At 43.7% G+C, this 20,304-nt stretch overlaps 3 protein-coding genes across 4 annotated transcripts in view; 2 read left to right on the top strand and 1 right to left on the bottom strand.

Moving 5' to 3' along the window:
* The window catches only part of LOC144806055 (uncharacterized), a 609,474-nt gene that overhangs the window by 483,677 nt on the left and 105,493 nt on the right, over positions 1-20,304 (bottom strand). The window lies entirely within an intron of this gene.
* LOC144806053 (uncharacterized) overlaps positions 1-20,304 on the top strand; it is a 214,747-nt gene that overhangs the window by 165,257 nt on the left and 29,186 nt on the right. Inside the window, exon 6 of one of the 2 annotated variants that reach the window (XR_013605672.1) lies at positions 7,515-8,503. The exons of the other annotated variant lie outside the window; for it this stretch is intronic. The gene's annotated coding sequence lies outside the window, so the exon portion shown is untranslated. Of the gene's footprint in view, positions 1-7,514; positions 8,504-20,304 lie in introns of those variants that run through there. 2 annotated transcript variants of the gene reach the window in all.
* Positions 8,886-11,328, top strand: LOC144806052 (uncharacterized). Its single transcript, XM_078672498.1, has one exon. The coding sequence runs from the start codon at positions 8,893-8,895 to the stop codon at positions 10,771-10,773; it is 1,881 nt and encodes a 626-aa protein (XP_078528624.1). The 5' UTR covers positions 8,886-8,892; the 3' UTR covers positions 10,774-11,328.

Below are 20,304 nucleotides of genomic sequence, written 5' to 3'. Positions count from 1 at the left end.
ACACTCAGTTGCTGGTTCGTCCTTTTTGGGATGACCACCACCTCAGACGTTCTTTGGTCCTCCGGGAGACACCCTTATTTTCAGGCAGTCTGAAACCTACTCTGGAGGCTCTCTCTGATATTATCCATCATGCTTTTATATCATTCTAACGGGAGCTCATCAGGCCCCGTCGCTTGCCCTGTTTGCAAGGTTCTTATTGTCTTATTTATTTAGTCTACTGTCAGGTCTTGGTCTAGTGCGTCTCGGTCCTCATTTGTTAGCATTGGCAGGGTCAGGTCTTTTAGGAAGTCTCTCCCAGTATTTCCGTCCCCTTGTTGTCAGTGTCCTCAAGGATCCAGTTCCGTCCTTTGTCTTGTCTCTCTAACCATGTAAGCAACTCATTGGCTTTATCACCAACAACATAGAGACAATGCTGGGTAGCCAGCGCATGAGTGCCCGCTATTTTCCATTACTGCTCTTAATGTGTGCTGCTTCAGTTGATGGTGTAATGGGAGAGAAATTGATTCCCCACTTGCCAACCCAACCTCCAGGAAAGCACATTCCTTGTCCTGAGCCTCGCACTTCAATTTACGTTCCTTCGACATTCTCCCAATCAAGGCTTGTGTCTGGCCGCGAATCACTCCCTTGAATTCACCCTATAGCATGCAGGCTGATTCAACAGGCCGCCCGTTCTCCTTAAAATAGAATTCTGCTCTATCTCTCATACGAGTTTTGTACGTCTTGTCTTTTAAATATCACGGATCAACCCTAGGGGGTAGGATGAAGTCCACAACCGGACCACCGAGTTGCACCTCCACCAGCGAATGGTCTGAGATTCCCCCTGCTATGTGCGTATTGGCTCTAAAATCAACTTTATGGACAGTCTGGGTGGAAAGATAGTGCAGGCATGCCAGATTAGCATCTGCTGCAGACAGGTGCGTCTGGTTTTGATACCCTCTTCCCCTCTAGGGGCATTTAGGAGTATCATGAATATAGTATAGGTGCAGTTCTGTCACTCCCGTCACCCCATTGCGTGTATGCTCTGTCGTAAGCGTCTTACCCTTTCACAGGAGGAGTCAGTCTTGTCTGAATCTCTTTCCTGTTTCCCGACACTTGAATGGGACGCCCGAGCACTCGAGAGAGCAGTGACCCACCAGCAGGCTTTTGTGGAGAGCTTTTGTCCTGGATGTAGGGCTGCATTCAGTAGGGCACCCACTCTGTCTTTTCTTTGCCTTTGCCTGAGGATCAGCAGTCCCAAGGTAGCAGTCACACCTGGCCTGTTGGTAAGCAATTGAGCCCTCACTGTGGCCGGCTGGACCACAGGCGTAAGCTCAGACAGGGTGTTTGAACCGGGAGTAGTTGTAGTCCCTCATGGGCCTCTGACACAGAGTAGCCAGAAATTCAGCTGCTAAAAGCCCAACACAGGCTCTCCAAGAAGCCAGTAGATTCAGACCCTGATGTGTTAGAAATTTGGCAAATGCAACCTTGAACGGGCAGTTGTCAGCACACAATCGTCCCACTGGGCCTCAACAATCACGTTGCCGTGGAGTTTTATTTTCTGCCTTGAACTGTTGGGAGAGTCTTGGCGGGGGAGGAGGGGGTCCCCCAGACTAGCTGGTCCTGCTGGATGGCTTTCCTGCCTGCCCTACAAATAACGAGGATGTGTCGGACCTTGCTTCTTCCAGGACAGCCTTGTCCTCCTGCTGGATAGTCAAACTCATTTCCCTTTCTTACCAGACAGGCAGGCTTCTAGGCAGACTTCTAGGCTCTTCAGGACAGGTACACAGCTTCTCCATTAAGTAATTCAGCCTGCAGGTGATGTCCCATCAACTTAGATAGACTGTCAGGCTAACACCATCCCTGGTGTCACAGCAGGCACCTGGGTACTTTGTAGAGCACATTATTCCTAGGTAACAGAGGACTTTGTACTGTTTACAATCTACCAGTTTGATCTTTCCTTGCAATTGAAGGCGGCAACTCTTACATCTAAATTTCAGGTTATTAATTTGATGAGCCTGTCGACTAACATGCTTTACAGAGGTTTCTTTTTAAAAGGCACCGAGTCTGTTTATAATGCACAATTGCATGAATTTTTTTCATCATTTAATTTAATTAAATTAGATCACCAAGAAAACAGTTAGTGTCTCAATGTTTTCAGCTCCTTACAGAAGGATTCATTTGAACCTTGGAGATTATTATTCTCGGTCACCAAAGGATGGGAATGGATGAGGCTGACCAAGAACAGAGGAAAGCGTGCACTTGAAAAGAGAGTAGGTGGGAACAGAGACGACAAAGGGGTGCCCCCTTTGAGTTCTTGAAGAATAACATCAATGTCATTGAGGAGCCACTGAAAAAGGCATGGTCTTGAGATAGAATTTGCAAAGCCAATCTTAACAGGACAGTTATTTTTATACCTCATTCAGGAAGTCCTTTAAACACCGTATTATTGAAATATAGTGCTCATATGCAGAGCTGCCCTTTTCAGAAGTTCTGCAGAACAGAATTAGCCTACCTATTATTCTACGCTAGTTTCTCTTTTCAAAATCCTCACACTTCTTTAGAGTTATTTAGCACACTGACGAGACCACCATTTTTCTCCTCAGAAGAGGACCACTTCTTGAAACCTTTTGGGCCCAGAAAATATTGGAGCACGATTATTCAAATCTGTTTTCACAGCATCCTTTGTTGGCCCATCCAAATACGGAGATTTCTCTTACGTGTGACTTTTGCAGGAAAAGCTACATACAGATCCTCGTTATTTATTTTTGACTTGTAAGCCTTATTGTTCCTCGCTATATGAGCAGGTATAAAATACAACCATCAGAGTCATCAAACTTGTACTTTACAACCAAAGTTTTTTTTAAAGTTGCATTAAATGATAACATTAAATACATCTGATGAGATGAAATAGAAAACTACACTTTAGACAAAGGCCTACACAAAGCATATGCCCCTTGTATAACAGTGTGATTCTAGGATCTTTTGAAGGTGGTAACCATCGCCATCCATCTACAAAGATCACCCTGGATGCTACCAGTTGATCTTGTTCATTGTATAGAAATCAGTCTTGAGCATGAACACATTTTACATTAAAACTAAAAACACGTTCCTAAATGTTATCCTGATCCTAACCTTCTTGTCTGTCCTACCATATGAGCGTGTATTTGAATCCATAGACTGTTTATCTATCCAAGCAAAAATATTACCCTACCTTCAACAAGTTATCCTTGAGGAACCGGCCACCCTGTCCAAGAAAATTAAGAAGTTATTGCTCAAGACAGTATGGTTTGTCTTTCGTGCAAGTGGATTACATGTAACAATGTCTTTTTAGGTTTCGCCTGTCGAAAGCTGCGCAAGCAGCGTTTCGCGCAGGCGAAATCTTATGTCAACAGTATGTTGGCCTAGTCCCGCCTCTGTCTTCCATTGGCTAGCTCCATAAATGGAGGCTAGCCATTGGAAGACAGATCTGTCCATCAATGCCGGAGCAGATTCGTGGGCGTTACGTCGATTTTTAGGCTTTCTGCCCACGTCATGCGGCGGTGGGCGGGTTCTTTTTTTTTTTGGGTCTCGGCATCCTTCGTCTCACCAGCCTTCTCGCTCTCCCTGTGAGGACGCAGACCCGACCCGCTCCCTACTCCGAGCTGGGGTGGGCTGCACGATGTCACTTTCCTTGCAGGTAAGCGGAAGTGACGAACTGAACGGAAGTAAGAAAACAACCGTAAGGCTGCCCGAGGACGGAAAGCTACGGCTGCTTTCGGTAATTATTCGTGAGCATTGGTGAACCCGGGCCGCGGTGAGTGTGGTGCTCTTTCTTTGCAGGCTTAATCTTGGCCACCGGCTACAGTGACGGGGTGCAGGGCGAGAGCCGTGTAGGTGGGACTGAGTAGTGAGACCTGGGAGGGGTGCGGCGAGAGGCACGGCTGCTGCTCTGCGGGGGTGGGTGGCAGACCGTGCCTGCGCCCCCACAAAATCAATCAATCGGGGTATACAGTCCTTGTATATCGGTCTCTTCTCAAACGAGGAGCATGCAATTCAGAAACGCATACTTCCGCTGGCCTGATGGCTCTGGTGCCGGGATGGGGCTGGCGCATACCGCAGGGCCCCTGGGAGGGTCTGCCATTCACCCAAGCTGCGCGTTGGGTATTTTTGTATAGATCGAATGTTTTAGGTTATTTGTCTCCCCTTTAGAATTTCCCTTCCGCAAGAAGGTTTCGTGTGTCACTACATCTGCCTTCCGCTGGATCGCCACCACGCTACTCCGCCCCACCAGTGTCCCTTCCTCGTAGGTGTACCAGGAAATTCGGGGCATCCGGACCCTTTACATCGATAACCACTGCTCTGCATCCTCGCGCCAGACAAGAAGTTTGAGCTTTGCTGCCAGGTACCGAGTCTGCAAATTTGGTTTTTGCTCTGCCCACTCCATTTTTTTTCTTCGAGTTTTATATAGCGCGAACTTGAACTGAACCGAATCAGTTATCAGAGCGCTTTACATAGCACCAGTGTCGTTACATGAGGACACACTTTCATTTTTTTTAGGCACGGGGAGATTAAGTGATTTGCCCAGAATCACAGGGGGTTTTTGGCGTCGTTACCGAGACACGAACCAAGTTCCCCAGGTCGAGCGCCTTAGCCGTTAGGCCAACCCCTCTCCATCCGTAGTCCTAAAACGTTAGGGCCCTGGTGCTTTCCCTTTCTAATCTTTATTCCTCAATATTGCATCCGTACCTTCTCCATTGACATCTCCAACCCTTAAAAAAATAAAAAAAATAATCCTCCCACACATGGAGTCTGCATAAACGCTAGGCCATTACGCCCTGAGACCTCATCCCCACTCAGAAGCTCGGCAGCTTCCAAATCTCATTAGGGCGTCTGGACACCGCCCCACCACTCCACTGAGCCCTCCTCACCTGTCGGACGCGAGCAGCAGAGATGGAGGCCACAGGCAAACCGAGTCTGTTCCAGGAGTAATAGAGCCCCCCCACGGGCGGAACTCAGCAGGAAAACAAAACTCCTGCTCGAGTGGGCCTGGATGTGTATTTGAATTATACTGAGTTCATGGCCCAATCGGTTATTTCAAGTGACAATGGGCTAGCAAAGAACAAAGCGCACCGACACTGTGGGCTTCTAGTACACGACTGCCAGTCCTTGTTACATGCAAATTAAACTTTATTTTAGATTCCTCTATAACAAGTCCACTGTTTCTTAGCTGGCTGGTGCACAACTACCTGCAGAGACGGGAAAAAGATGTTGACCTCATGTAAGGCCCCACAAAGTACCCCCTCGGCCTGCCCCTTCCCTGCCCTCTTCGACAAGGCCGCCTACCAACTCTCCGCTCTTTAACTGTGCTATGGTGACCACTGTCCGCACGAAGCAAAAAAGTATTCCTTCTGAAATAAAAATAGAAAGTTATTCGTATAAATTGTAGCACCTACGATCTTTAATTTCCAAAGCATCTTTATGTACAAGGATATAAGGGACATACAGGGGTGACATTCTTATGATGCATAACTGTTATTTCATTCAAAAACACATATAGTTTTCATGATGGTGTTTACCAACAATTTGTTTTTCTAAAGTACAATTTTACTAAATTGGACCCCGCCCTGGGTAACATTGCCGTCTCAGCCGTGCAGTTGTCACTCACGTGTTCGACTTCCAGCCAGACCGCGTCAGATTTAAAGAAGGTACATTGGAGGTAATGTCACCCGTTACGCAGAGCGTTTAGGTTTAGTTCTGAAATCAGTTAAGCTTCATGAAAAACGTACTGAAGGGTGGCTGCCGAAAGTACCATCAACTGTGCAGAACACGCATCGAATTCACTGGCACATGGTGTTCAAATACGTCACGTTTTTAAGTTCTCAGAAGTTAAGAAGTGAGAAATGTAGGTCGACACCTATCTCCAGAAAGGGCATCTATAGAATCCACCCCACTTGGCCCACCCGAACCAGTCCTGTCTGCTCTCCATATCCCGTGACAATTACTTAACCTCGCCAGTAATAAACAAATCCCGCCTAAGCCGTGTTGTGATTGGGCTCAGCAGCTGTATTGACAGGCCGGGCTCTCGAGGTGGACAGGACCCTCCCATGTGGATTTAGCTGCAGGACAACACTGCCTGTCCAGAAGGCCCAGACACCTGGAGGACACCTTTAAGCCGCCTCCCGGCCGATTTGTACTTCAAAGGTGCCCTGGTGAGCCCCCCGTTGTAAGACGCAGACGCTAATTGGCACAAGCAGCTTGTAAATCACTTTCTACAGGCGATGTGCGGCAGTGAGCTGACGCCTGCGGTGAACTGGGGATCGGCGGCCCCAACAGAGCTCAGAGCGGTAGAAAAACAACTCTTACATTTTACCGAGAATCATAGCAGTAGAGACAAGTAAAAAAAAAGAAACCTCAATTTCTGATAAACTTAACTGTTGCCTGTCGCGGATTACCAGATGCGCTTTCTTATTTGACAGCATTCATTTTCTGGTTTCATCCTATCGCTCACAACCTTCTCTGTATTGCCAGATCTATGTGTATCACGTGATCCTGTAGTCTCACATCACTGGCCTTGTTGCTAAGTGCAGGTGCTTGTACACTTCTTGCTTCGTGTTCAAGGTCCATCTTAGCTCAGAAGACAGTGCAAGGCATCTTGAGCACAAGGAAAGGAGTAACTTTAGTGTCACCTTCCATACCCAAGCAGAACCAACTTCCAACCATCTCACCATTCTTTTGTTTCCAACTGTTTCCGCTTGTGTCCAAATTGACCTTTACATGCGGCCCCTCCTTGTAAACAGCAGCAGTGTGTGGGGCTCGCAATGTGTGGGGCTCGCAGTGTGTGTGGGGGGCTCGCAGTGTGTGTTGGGGGGCCTCGCAGTTTGCGGGGCTCGCAGTGTGTGGGGGGCTCCTAGTGTATGGGGGGCTCTGTGTGGGTGTGTGGGGGGCTCTGTGTGGGTGTGTGGGGGGCTCTGTGTGGGTGTGTGGGGGGCTCTGTGTGGGGCGGCTCTGTGTAGGTGTGTGGGGGGGCTCGGTGTGGGTGGCTCTGTGTGGGTGTGTGTGTGGGGGGGCTCTGAGGGGGGTTCTCTGTGGGTGTGGCTCTCTGTGGGTGTGTGTGTGTGGCATTTGCGAGAGATTAAGCTATTGGCATTGTAAATGACAATGCCATTTATTTATGTTTTCAAAACCAACACATAAATAAAAATGTTGTCATTTACAATGCCAATAGCTCTAACTTTTGCAAAGGCGAAACCGTTGCATTGTAAATGCTTGTTTAAATATCTGTTTGGTGCCAGTGCATATGACTTTAATTTCTGCCTTTGGGATTCTATGTTACAAGTCCATAGGGTGCATGTATCCTTTGTGAGCTTAATAAAATGTTGAAAATTGTATAAATACTCACTCCTACATCCAAGTTCTCTCAGGCTACAATTCTACACTCTGCTCTGTATAAAAAACACCTCAACATTTTCAAAATTCTGCAACTCTGCATTGATTTGGCTTGTAAATTATATTTTGGGAAATTTTCATGTATTAAGTATTTAATTTTAATACTATAGGTGATTGAAATTACTGACGAACAAAGCAAGATTTAGCACCAGGCAACTGAAGTCAGTGCCATAAGAAGGATTATTTTGAAAAACTGAAGGACATCCAGCATTCTACGTTTAAACAATTTCCAAAATCTAGGTGTGGCGAGGAAGTGGGAGCTGAGGAAAGTACTATACTGTAAGTGAAGTCTCTAATTTAGCATTTCATTAACCCAGAGCAATGCCAAATCTGTGCACAGAATAACCTTCATCTAAAACATCATGTAATTCCAGAGAGGAAGCACACACTGCATAAAAGAAAGTTATAACAAAAGGTTTCTTCTGCAGACCATCAAAGAAAAGACGCTGAGAGAAGACTCCGAAGCTGACATGTTAACAACCAAAAGATTGGAAAATCACCTTTGTTCAACAACCATTTTTAACCAGTTACACAAGTTTGAGACTATCTGACTCTGGGTAGAAAACCACGACCCACTCTGCTCACTTTTATGAAAACCTTAAAAATTCACCACTTTATTGTGTCCATAACCATCTCAGATTGTTTGTTTTTTATTGTGTACTGTTCTGTAATTCTATGTAAATCGCCTCAACAGTATCTGCTGTGAATGAGTGATATGTAAAACTGTTCAATATAAAAATGGATTAAATGAGCACAGTTGCGCTATAGGTAATGTAAATAAATCTTCGTCTTCAGAACTACAAATCTTAACTTTACACCAAACATAGAAAGGGTAAAAGGAACTGATGTTCTGCGACTAATGATCCACAATAGTACTGTGCCGTTCTAACGCCCTCAGTTACTGCCATTCGTCAGTGGAAAAAGGTACTTATCAGTTTAATGATTAAATATCAGACTAACACCTTATTACTGCATTGCTAAGAACCTATACAAATAGATTTGAGAAAAACTTCAGTCACAAAATAAGTCGCTGCCGGAGAGGCTATTACCTAAAGACTATTATCTGCTAGAACAATTTCAACAGGTGTTACAGGGCTGCTTCCAGACATATTTTTCTCAATTCAAGTGTTAAGAAGATTACACACAATTTATTTTAGAGATAAATGCTGAGCATTATCTAAACAAGCCTGACTCTAAAATCAGGTTCACTCTTACCGTGGCATATAAGCAAGAGAAAACTAAATGTAGAGATATTAACTCTAGGAAAACACCTTATAAAACACGGACTGTGAGAGCAAATTCAGTGTTCAAACCCGCCTCAATCGAGGCAAAATAACCGAAGTTGGGGAAAAAAGTTACTTGTGCCAAAAAAGATACAGCCATAAATCTTATCTCACAGAATTTGACAGAATGCACACTAGGGAAAACCACTTTCAGTGCAAAGTATGCAAAAAAAGTTTTAGGCGTAAATCTTATCTCACTGAGCATATGAGAATCCACACTGGGGTAAACCACTCTCCGTGCAAAGTATGCAAAAAAAGTTTTAGGCGTAAATCTTATCTCACTGAGCATATGAGAATCCACACTGGGGAAAAACCTTATCAGTGCTCTGAGTGCCAGAAAAGGTTTAGTATCAAACTGAGTCTATATCGACATGAATTAACCCACTCTGTGGAAAAACTTTACCAGTGCGCTGAATGCCAAAAAAGTTTCAACCGTAAATCTTATTTTACTGAACATATGAGAATACACTCTGGGGAAAACCCTTATCAGTGCTCTGAATGCCAGGAAAGATTTTGTAACAAACAAAGTCTTTCTCGACATGTAATAACCCACTCTGGCGAAAAACCTTACCAGTGCTCTGAATGCCAGAAATCTTTCATTTACAAAACCCATCTCACTCGGCATATAAGAACCCACACTGGGGATAAACCTTACCAGTGCTCTGAATGCCAGAAATGTTTCAGTCTAAAATTCAGTCTCACTCAGCATAGAAGAACCCACACTGGGGATAAACCTTTTCAGTGCTCTGAATGCCAGAAATGTTTCAGTTGCAAAGGCAAACTCACTGTACATACAAGAATCCACACTGGGGAAAAACCTTACCAGTGCTCTGAATGCCAGGAAAGGTTTGGTAACAAAGAAAGTCTTTCTCGACATGCAATAACCCACACTGGTGAAAAACCTTATCAGTGCTCTGAATGCCAGAAATGTTTCAGAGACAAACAAAGTCTTTCTCGACATGCAGTAACCCACACTGGGGAAAAACCTTATCAGTGCACTGAATGCCACAAATGTTTCAGTGAAAAAATCTATCTCACTCGGCATACAAGCACCCACACTGGGGAAAAACCTTATCAGTGCACTGAATGCCAGAAATGTTTCCGTGAAAAAAGCAGTCTCACTAAGCACATAAAAACCCACACTGGGGAAAAACCTTATCAGTGCTCTGAATGCCAGAAATGTTTCCGTGAAAAAAGCAGTCTCACTAAGCATATAAAAACCCACACTGGGGAAAACCCTTATCGGTGCTCTGAATGTCAGAAATGTTTCAGTGACAAAAGAAGTCTTTCTCGACATACAATAACCCACACTGGGGAAAAACCTTATCAGTGCTCTGAATGCCAGAAATGTTTCAGTGAAAAAAGGAGTCTCACGCTGCATATAAAAACCCACACTGGGGAAAAACCTTATCAGTGCTCTGAATGCCACAAATCTTTCATTGGAAAAAACAGTCTCACTCATCATATAAGAACCCACACTGGGGAAAAACCTTATCAGTGCTCTGAATGCCACAAATGTTTCATTGACAAAATAAGACTCACTAAACATGCAAGGACCCACACTGGGGAAATACCTTATCAGTGCTCTGAATGCCACAAATGTTTCAGTACAAAAAACAGTCTCATTCATCATATAAGAACCCACACTGGGGAAAAACCTTATGAGTGCTCTGAATGCCACAAATGTTTCATTGGAAAAAACAGTCTCACTCATCATATAAGAACCCACACTGGGGAAAAACCTTATCAGTGCTCTGAATGCCAAAAATGTTTCAGTAAAAAACGCGGTCTCACTTACCATATAAGAATCCACACTGGGGAAAAACCTTATCAGTGCTCTGAATGCCAAAAATGTTTCAGTTTCAAACACAGTCTCACTTACCATATAAGAATCCACACTGGGGAAAAACCTTATACGTGCTCTGAATGCCAGATATGTTTCACTCAAAAAAGCAGCCTCACTCAGCATTTAAGAACCCACACTGGGGAAAAACCTTATCAGTGCTCTGAATGCCAAAAATGTTTCAGCCAAAAATCGCATCTCACTGAACATGTGGGAATCCACACTGGAGAAAAAATAAATTAACAGTGCTCTAAATGTCAGAAAAGATTCAGAGGTAGAGATGGTTACAAGCGCCATAAAAATAATTCAGTTCTCTGAATGCCAGAAAAGGAACAATTTTAAACTCAACCTCACTCTACATGAGCAGACGCACACAGGGGAAAAACATTACCAACACTGTGAATGCCCGAAATTCCTATTTGATAGGCACAGCCTCACTAACCATAAGCGACTCCATACTGATGAAAACCTTATGAGTGCTCTGAATGCCAGAAAAGCTGCAGAGAAAAACGCTATCTCACCATGAGAAACTCCACACTGGAGAAAATCCTTATGCCATAAAAGCTTGAATCTGAAAGACAGTGTTACACGTCATGAGAGATCCCACTCTGGGGAAAAACCTTATGAGTGCTCGAAATGCAAGCAAAGTTTTGGTTACAAATTACTTGTCACTTGACATGAGCGAACTCACACGGGGGAAAAAAGCCTTATGTGTGTTCTGAATGTCAGATAAGGTTTAGTCTTGAATACAATGTCACTTCACATGAGAGAATTCACCCTGGACTAAAGCCTTATACAGAAGGGGAAAGCCAGCAACATTTTACTCAGAAAGGAGATCTCACTAAACATGAGAAATGCATCCACATGAGGTGAAAAGTAAGGCGTATCTTGAGTTGCAGAAAAGCTTCTAACAACCTGACTTTACATGAGAGAGCACATACTGTAGTTGCAATAGGATTCATCAAGAAACTCTTGCAGGATAACTTAGGCTGTCCGCATGCTACCTCCAAAGAAATTTCAGGCCTGGAAATATTTTTAATTGCAACAGAATCCTCAATTTGAGTATCTGAAAGTTACAAAACTCTCAAGGTCTTTACTTTACACAGAGAAGTGTTAGTGCTTGCAAACATCAACTAATTAACAAAAAATTCACAATATTAATGTCTTAAATTTTCTCCACCCAAAAGGTTTCTACTCACGCTTGTTTCTTTACATATGACTGAAATCTAGATTTTCATGGTAAGATTAGGCCCAGGCAGTGTTCCTCAATTAAGAACTCGGCAAAGTGTAAAAAAAACTCAACCGCTCAATAATTGCCAACAAAATCACAATAATAATGCCTTAAATTTTACTCCACCCAAAAGGTTTCTACTTACCATTGATTCTTAACATATGACTGATATCTATATTTTCATGATAAGATTAAGCCTATGCAGAGTTCCTCCATTAGGAACTCCGCACAGTGACAAAAAAAGTCTGGCGGTCTACGCGGAGTTCCGCGAGCAGCGGAGTACGTAAGGGTCATGCTGTTTGTGGTGATTTTGATCTCCTGGTGTTTGTCCTGCCCACTAAAAATAATTGCGAATGGCACCATGTGCAGCGCAAGAGTGTGCAGCTGCCTCTACTCGAGCGGCAGCTTTGTCAATGCGAAGCATTGAGAAATCCGACGACCCGCTATGAGAAATCGCCCCAGGAGGTTGATTGTGCTCGCCAACTAGACCATGGCGAGCGCGAGCAAGGAAAAATCTCATTAGGAGGTGGATTTTCCCCGCTCTGGCACATGACGTTGAAGAGCGCAAGCGTCGAAAAAAACCTCGCTACGCTCCATGGAGCGGAGTTTTTAGGAACTATGCGAGCTCCGCGGAGTACGGAAAGCTCCGCGAGCAGAGTTCACCACCCAGAATGAGATAATATACGACAGCAGGAAAACATAACCAACCAGTTACTTGCCTTCGATAACGCTCTTTCTGGTGGGTACTCCTTTACCTGAAGATTCCTTACCGTGTGAATATTCCCCACACGCCAGGCTGGATCCTCAAACTTTAAAGCACTCCTGCTGCACGCAGTAGGAGACATCATGCAGCTCAGTGTCGACATCATTCTGCTCCAGAAGTAACAAGCGTAGACGCATAGAAGTACTTCCCATGCGCACAGTGAACAACTAAGAGGTCTATGAGTTCATTATCTCACTGGTCTGTTTCACATATGCAGGCCCTGTTTAGATATTAATTCACCATTTTTATCATGATTAGAATTCAGATGAGGACTTTTCATTTCCAAAAATTCTAATTGTATTCTCAGCAGCAAGGGTATATATAAATCGTTGAGTGATGACTGCGCAGTGCTCAAGATGAAAGTGATATGATGATAAAACAGTCCGATCCACATTTTGTTCACAGAAACAGGGCTGTAAATTGCTTTTGTACAATACAAGTTAAGCAAAGGCGATTCTTAGAAGACATCATTTATATGAAATAGTCCCTGTTTAGTCAATGTTTCAACCATTCCAGTTAATTACCGTGGGCTCATCAGGATGGTAGATTGCCGTCTCTCCCATACGCTTCTCACACTATATTTAATACAACCCAGTAAGGATTCTTCTGTATCTCGGGGCAGCGTACCTGGGAGCCAGTGAATCCTCGGCTCGCTGCCAAACACGCTCAAGTGTGACTCTTCCTGATGAGACCATCGTCATTGACTGCTTTGTCTGTGAGAAGCTGCACCAGGCCTCCTGTGATGGTGGGCCGGAAGACCTTCACCGCCAAGTGAAATGCTCGCAACAGCTTGATGTGGAGTTGGGTCTCTGCCGGTGACGAGGGTTCCCTAGTCTCTGTCTCTCATATGGCCTTCCCATCCCAGAAGTAATACATCCATTGCCACTGTTAAGTCTGGATGGAATAGGGAGATGGGTCTGCCACTAAAACAATCTAATTCACTGGAGAAAATGTTGGATGCTGCCTACAATAGGGTGAGTCAGTGACTGGCAGGACACAAAGAGGTTTTGCAGCTGCACCAGTTGTAGAGGCAGGTCACTCAGTGGCATGATGTCCTGGGCGTTGCCTTTGTGTGCCATGGCCATGAAAGAACTGGGAGACCTGCTGGGTTTGCAGCAGGGTCTGGCGCTGGCAGAGTTGAAAAACCTTACTGTAGCCAAAAGGGGACGAGATTTGTGTTGAAATTGCGTGGCGGAGGCAGACAGACCCAAGGAATCAGTCTGGGGCCTAGTCTGCTTTCTTGCTTAAAAGGTGAGAGCCATCGAATAGCTTGTCCATTAACGCTGCTCGGGTATCTTAAGAGAAGCATATAGACCTAATCCAGGCAATGCACCGAAGTTCCACACTCATGTCAATCGCCTGACCAAAGCAATTGGCTGTGTCCAAGTCACAACATATTACAAACTTTACTGCAACACATCTATCCTGAATAGCTTGTGTTTGCCGGCAGAGTTTAGGCCACTGTTTCCCACACGGCATGATTATATTTGGGAGCATTGTCATTCAGACCCTCCAGGATATAGCGATGTGCAAAAATAAATCGCCAGTTTTGTAACAAGCCTGCACTTTTCATAAAAATGCCAGTGAATGCTACCTCGTCCTTGCATTGAGCCAGCGCCTGCCAATGGGCCAATAAAAGGCCTGCCTGCTGTTTTGCATTCATCAATTATTTGATTTGGGGGATATTAAGTGTTTACAACAGGGGTCTTCAACCTTTTCTGAAGTGAGAGCCACTTCTGATTAGAGAAAATCTTGAGCCACTTAAAGCTAATCATCTCGCACATTGTTACCAGACAGTTTGTCAAGTAGGGCCTTTTAGATTGATGACTAACCATCTGTCTGCGCCTTCTGCGTCATGGTACTCCTATGATCTCAAGAAATGCCAAAGAAAATGTAGGCACCAACAGCAATGTTGGAGGAAGAGTTACAGCCTACTGTTCAACATAGTTAAATCACTGTCATCCTTTGGTTATAAAAATGTAGCAACTCCCAACCAAAAAGTTGTGATGAACTAACCAAATTCTTTTTTCCAAAGTAAATAAAATATTCCTGAATTTTAATATAACACCAGATAATCTTTAGGAACAGATATAGTTGAGTAATCGTACGGTGAATAAACTAACTTACCATTTCCTGGTAATGAGTACATTTACCCCACTTACTAAAGAGAAGGTCTCTAATCTTATCAACACTATGAAATTTAGAGCCCTGCAGATTCTTGCCCTCCATTCAGTTCCAGCTACCATTTCTACTCATCTCACTTTGTTATTACAATGGTGCTCAAGTCCGGCTTTTTTCCAGTTGCTTGGAAAAAGGCATTGATTTTGCCACTTCTAAAGACTCCTTCCCTCGATCCCTCAGATGTAAAGAACTACAGATCCAAATTGGTTCTTCCTCTTCCTGCTAACATTTTAGAAAAGGCCATGAATCAGGAGATCACCACCTTCTTTGAAAATACGGACTGTCTGGATCCTGCTCAGCATGAGTTTAGACCCTACTACTGTACAGAGTCGACCTTATCGGCAGTAACTGAAGAGATCAGATCCATTGTGGATAGAGGAGATTAATGCGGCATTGATCCTAACAGAACTCCACCAAGCATTCCAAGTAGGATATGTCGTTCGGAGTCATGCTTTACAAATCTCCCTCCTAGCCCGCAAAATTTAGTAAAACACCAGTTTCTGTTGGGGCCCTATCGGGTCTGAAGCTGCCCCCAGTGCAGGAGTAAAACCAAATAGTATACGAGTTGGGCTTACCTCAACGATGCGACCCAGGGCTCTAGAGATAATCTTACCCATATTTGTCCAAAATTCTTGTATCTTGAAACAGGACGCGGATACATGGACATCATCTGCATTCTGAAGGCCGCATCTCATACAGCTGGCTTCTCCACCTCCCTTTATCTTGGATAACTTAAGGGGAGACCAATAGATTCTATGGAGTGTAAAAAAGTGGGTAAAGAGTATCTAAAGATACTTGCCATAAAGTTTCCAACTCCTCGCTCGGCAAGTAGTTCTCCCAGATTCTGTATGGTTGATCCATCTTTCTGTCTGTAGCTGCCAAAAGATGGTTATACCATTGCGCCACTTCTTTCTTTCTTTGGAGCTAGATCCTGTAGTTCGCTTTCCATACTGCTATCCTCTATAAGTTGCCAGCTTTGCTTCCTACAGCAGGAAGAGAGCTGGTAAAACTTGAACCAGGACAAAGTACAGTTAGTAATATGGTTCCAGTATCCCCAGGAATGGCATTTGTCACCCAGTACAATGTCTCTCCTATATACAACTCCTGCCTCTTTTAGTGGGTAAGCAAGAGAGTCCAAAAGAGACTCTGGTGTACCAGGAGAATCCCAAACTGGCGCCCAATCACTATAATAGGATAGTCCTAAACAATTTCGGCAGTCCGACCACAACCTAGCCGCCGAACGCAGAGTCTTTAAACAGATTTTTTTAAAGAATTTAGGAGAGTCAAACTTATACATGAAACCTAGCTCCTCTTCCCCTACTAACATGGCTTTAAGCATGCAGCCTATCAGCGAACTGTCCGGAGAGAGCAATAGCATTCTACAGTTCTTTAGTTGATAAGCCCAGCAATACAGCTGGAAGTCTGGTAGGGCCACCCCTTGCTGGAGTTTGCACCTTAATTTCTTCCAGGATAACCAGATCTCTTTACTTGCCCAGATAAAGGAAGATATCTTGCCCTGGATTTTAAGAATATCAGATTTTCCGAATTCTAAAGGAATGTTGTTAAAAAAGTAAGCGTATTTTGAGAGGACACACATCTTGATGAGATTAACTCGCTGATACAATGAAAGTGGGATGCTCTGCCATCTTTTTAGTAGGACACTGACCTCTTTTGAAACTCTATCTAGATTAATCTTGGGGATTAGGGCGGGGACCTGAGATATTATAACTCCGAAGTATTTAAGTTCTTTAGCAAAATTACCCTCCTGATCGGTTATGTTCCAGGCCACAACCTCGGGTTTCTCATTGTTTATCTCATAACCTGACAGGCTTCCAAAAGTTTGGGTTACAGCTTCAAGCTCTGAAAGTGTAGTGCTGACATTGGATGATAGAAGAATCTGGTCGTCAGCATACAGTGCTAACTTTTGTATAAACCCGTTTATTTAAAAATGGACAATCTTCTGATTCAACCTTATGCTCTGAGCTAGCGGCTCTATATATAAATGTCGGAAAGCGGGCAGCCCTGCCTAGTTCCACGCCCTATCTTAACTACCGGGGAGAAATTGCCATTAACCAGAATCTGGGCCCGAGGGGATTTATGTATTTCTTTCAACACTTCCCTAAAACTATCGGCAAAACCAAGGACCTTAAGAACCCTATCCAGAAGGTACCTGTTCACCCAGTCAAAGGCCTTGGCTGCATCAACAGTAATGATTGATAGAGGGAGACCCTGTGACAAAGCCAAGTCAATCGACCCAATTAAGGTATGCATTAAATCGGACAGCTGCCGGCCTGGCAAGAAACCCTTTTGATCCGTGTGAATTTTTGGCCCAACAACTTTGCTAAGACAGGCATTCAGAATTCCAGCAAAGACTTTATATTCAACATTTAGCAAAGAAATTGGGCGGTATGACTGACATTGAGTTGGGTTCTTCCATCGCTTTAAAATCAGTGCAATAACTGCATCACTCCAAGAGTCAGGCAGGGGAGATGTACCTTATAAGATGCCATTAAACAGTTTTAGCCAGATCTTGCCTATACCCCTAAATGTATGGTGATACTAAGGTGGTTGTTCTTTCTAGTACAGATGTGCTAGTGAAGCCCAGGTTCCCTGCGTAATATTCTCCTTTTAGGGTTGCGTAGGTGGTACTTACCTGTTACCAGTAGTTACTGGTTGTGTGCTAAAGTGATTATTATTCTATGATCTACAAAGTGCTATTTCTAACAGTATTTCTAGTTCTAAAAGGGTTGAATCTGACAGTGGCCCATGTGGCCCTGTCCTGTAAATAATCCCTTGTGAATATTGCCCGTGCCAGTTGGCACAATGTACATCTGTGATTACTATCTGATGTGATTTGACAATACAAAAGTTATTTTTATATAACCTTGTGTGGAGTTCCTTTTGTGGTGTGCCTAGGATGTTGTTGTTGTGTGCGTTCGCAAATGCTTTACACATTGCCTCCGGGATAAGCCTGTCTGCTCGTGCCAAGCTACCAAGGGGGGGAGCAGGGGTTATCTTGGCGTGTGACTCCCTTGCCCTGACTAGAATGGTAGTTTCTGCCTGGCTTTGGCGTAAGCCTTAGCTAACCAGAAATCCCAGTTCTAACAGAAACATTGACCCGCTTGCCTCCTGGCCTGATGAACTGGGATAACCGCCTAAAGTATCGAAGGAAGTTAGAAAACTCGGAATGACCATGGACTACAAGTTATCAAAGAATGTCCAAGTGGACAAACTAGCAAGATCAAGCTTTGTCACTATAACAACACTGCAACAAATGTTCCCTCATTTGGGATTTCCACACAAGGTCCAAGCTACGATCTCCCTTGTTCTGTCCAAACTCGATGACTCCAATAGCCTCTACCACGGATCACATTTAATGACCATGAAAAGACTACAACGGATTCAGAACTCGGCTGCCAGACTACTCCTGCATATCAAACCGGGAGACCACATCTCACCTGCCTTGAAAGCCCTGCATTGGTAACCGGTTGCCAGAAGATCCACATTCAAGCTACTTTGTATCACCCACAAAGCACTACATGGAATGGGACCGCTCTTCATCAGGAAGATAATCACCAAACACATTCAACAAAGAAACCTCCACTCTAAAGGAGCATCTTGCTTCAAAATCTGAAGATACCAGAAAAAAACATTGGTGGCACATCCTTCTCTGTTCAAGCAGCCAAACTATGGAACTCTTTACCCCCCAACATAAGATCCACTGACAACCACCGTATCTTCAGAAAACTACTCAAGATTTGGCTCTTCCCCACAAAAGCACCATACACAAACAGGCATTTACAGCATATCTCACTGTAAATAAGCATTTATTTCACCATAGATATGTACCTGTCTTTGTGTATTGCTTTGTATGAACATGTACAATAATTATGTTGTTAATAAAGAAATGTAAAAATCATCTTTGGTCTACATGTACTTGCTTCCATTGTGCATCTATGTACCTTCCATGTTCTTGGATCTGTGTGTTATTTACTTTTCTCCTGAAAAGCATATCCAATGCACTACCCTATTTCTCATCATGTACCTCTATCAATATCTACATATACTTACCTCCTTTATGCATCAATATACTTTCAATTTACTTATGGATCTATACATTTATCACTTTCTTCTAATTTAGCATTTCCAATGCGCTACCCTATCTCTCACACTATACAGCTATCAATATATCCTCGACATCCACTCTCATTTATACCAAACCCCATACCACTACTATGATCCCCAAAATAACCCTTTCTAGACTCTTTCCTACTCTACCCCTCCCTGCATCATCTGACATCTTTTACTATACCGATCCCCAAAGCGAACCTTTCTAGACTCTTCCCTCTGACTCTTCCCCTCCAAAACCCTTTTACTCATCCAAAAGCCTCCTCCTACTGCTATGACCTAAAAAAGAAATCCTTGACTATCCCACCACTATCCTTGTCAATCAAAATAACAGACTAACATGTTCACTTCTCAAATTCCATATTCCACTATACTAATTCACCACTAATCCTTTATGGGTTCGTAAGTAGCGTGCTACTTGCCAATGAAGCGTTTGAACACCCCATCAGGGTTAGAAACGTTATATAAATGAAAACCTTTTTTTCCTTTTCTACTCCTCCCTAACCCTTCTCAATCCAAATAACTGACTAACATAGCCACCACTCAAATTAATTTCCTGTTTCACCATACTAATTCAACACTAATCCCTATGGGTTCCGGAGTAGCATCCTACTCACCAAAAAAGCACTTCAAAACCCCATCAGGGGTGGCAAGCGCTATATAAATACAAACCTCTTTCCCTCTTCTATCCCGCTGCCTACCCTTCTCTATCCAAATAAATCACTGACATATCCACCACTCAAATTAATTTCATGTTTCACCATACTAATTCAATGCTAATCCTTATGGGTTCTAGAGTAGTGTGTTACTCGCCAAAAAAGCACTTTAAAACCCCATTAGGGGTAGCAAGCGCTATATAAATTCAAACCTCTTTCCGTCTTCTATCCCCCCACCTACCCTCCTCTATCCAAATAACTGAATAATGTATGCACCACTCAAATTACTTCATATTTCACTATACTAATTTTCAACACTAATCCTTTATGGGTTCCAGAATAGCGTGCTAGTCGCCAGAAAAGCGCTTCAACACCCATCAGGGGTAACAGGCGCTAAATGAATGCAAACCTTTCTATCCCTTCTATCCCTCCACTATCCTTCTCACTCCTGTTGCATGGATTCTGCTCAGACACAGAACTGTGCACAGAGACCCAGGACCTCAGTGAATTGTGGTGGATCAAAAAACTCACCCCAGTAACTAGAACACCTAACCGACTAGCATCAGTGTCACATTAGCTCTTCGTCCTACAGCAAAGTAACCAATGATTAGACAACCCAGAACATGCGACTTAGGTTACTCTCAGGAATGGTGGGAATCAAGAACACTCTTTTTTTTGTTATTCTCATACCAGTCCACAACACGGGTAAAAAAGAGACACAATAAAGTTTAAAAAGTTTATTTTAACAACGTGCTCTAAGATGCAGTATTTTTGCGAGCATAAGCAGGGATATGAATAAAAATAATACAAGCAGC

This window comes from Lissotriton helveticus (genome assembly GCF_964261635.1).
Source record: "Lissotriton helveticus chromosome 1_1 unlocalized genomic scaffold, aLisHel1.1 SUPER_1_unloc_41, whole genome shotgun sequence".
In the NCBI taxonomy this organism is placed as follows: domain Eukaryota; kingdom Metazoa; phylum Chordata; class Amphibia; order Caudata; family Salamandridae; genus Lissotriton; species Lissotriton helveticus.
The sequence above is the reverse complement of the archived record's forward strand: the minus strand, read 5'-3'. Positions and strand labels throughout refer to the sequence as shown.

Excerpts from the sequence above, each read along its gene's own strand:
- LOC144806052 (XM_078672498.1), top strand. The coding sequence starts at position 8,893 with ATGAGAATCCACACTGGGGTAAACCACTCTCCGTGCAAAGTATGCAAA.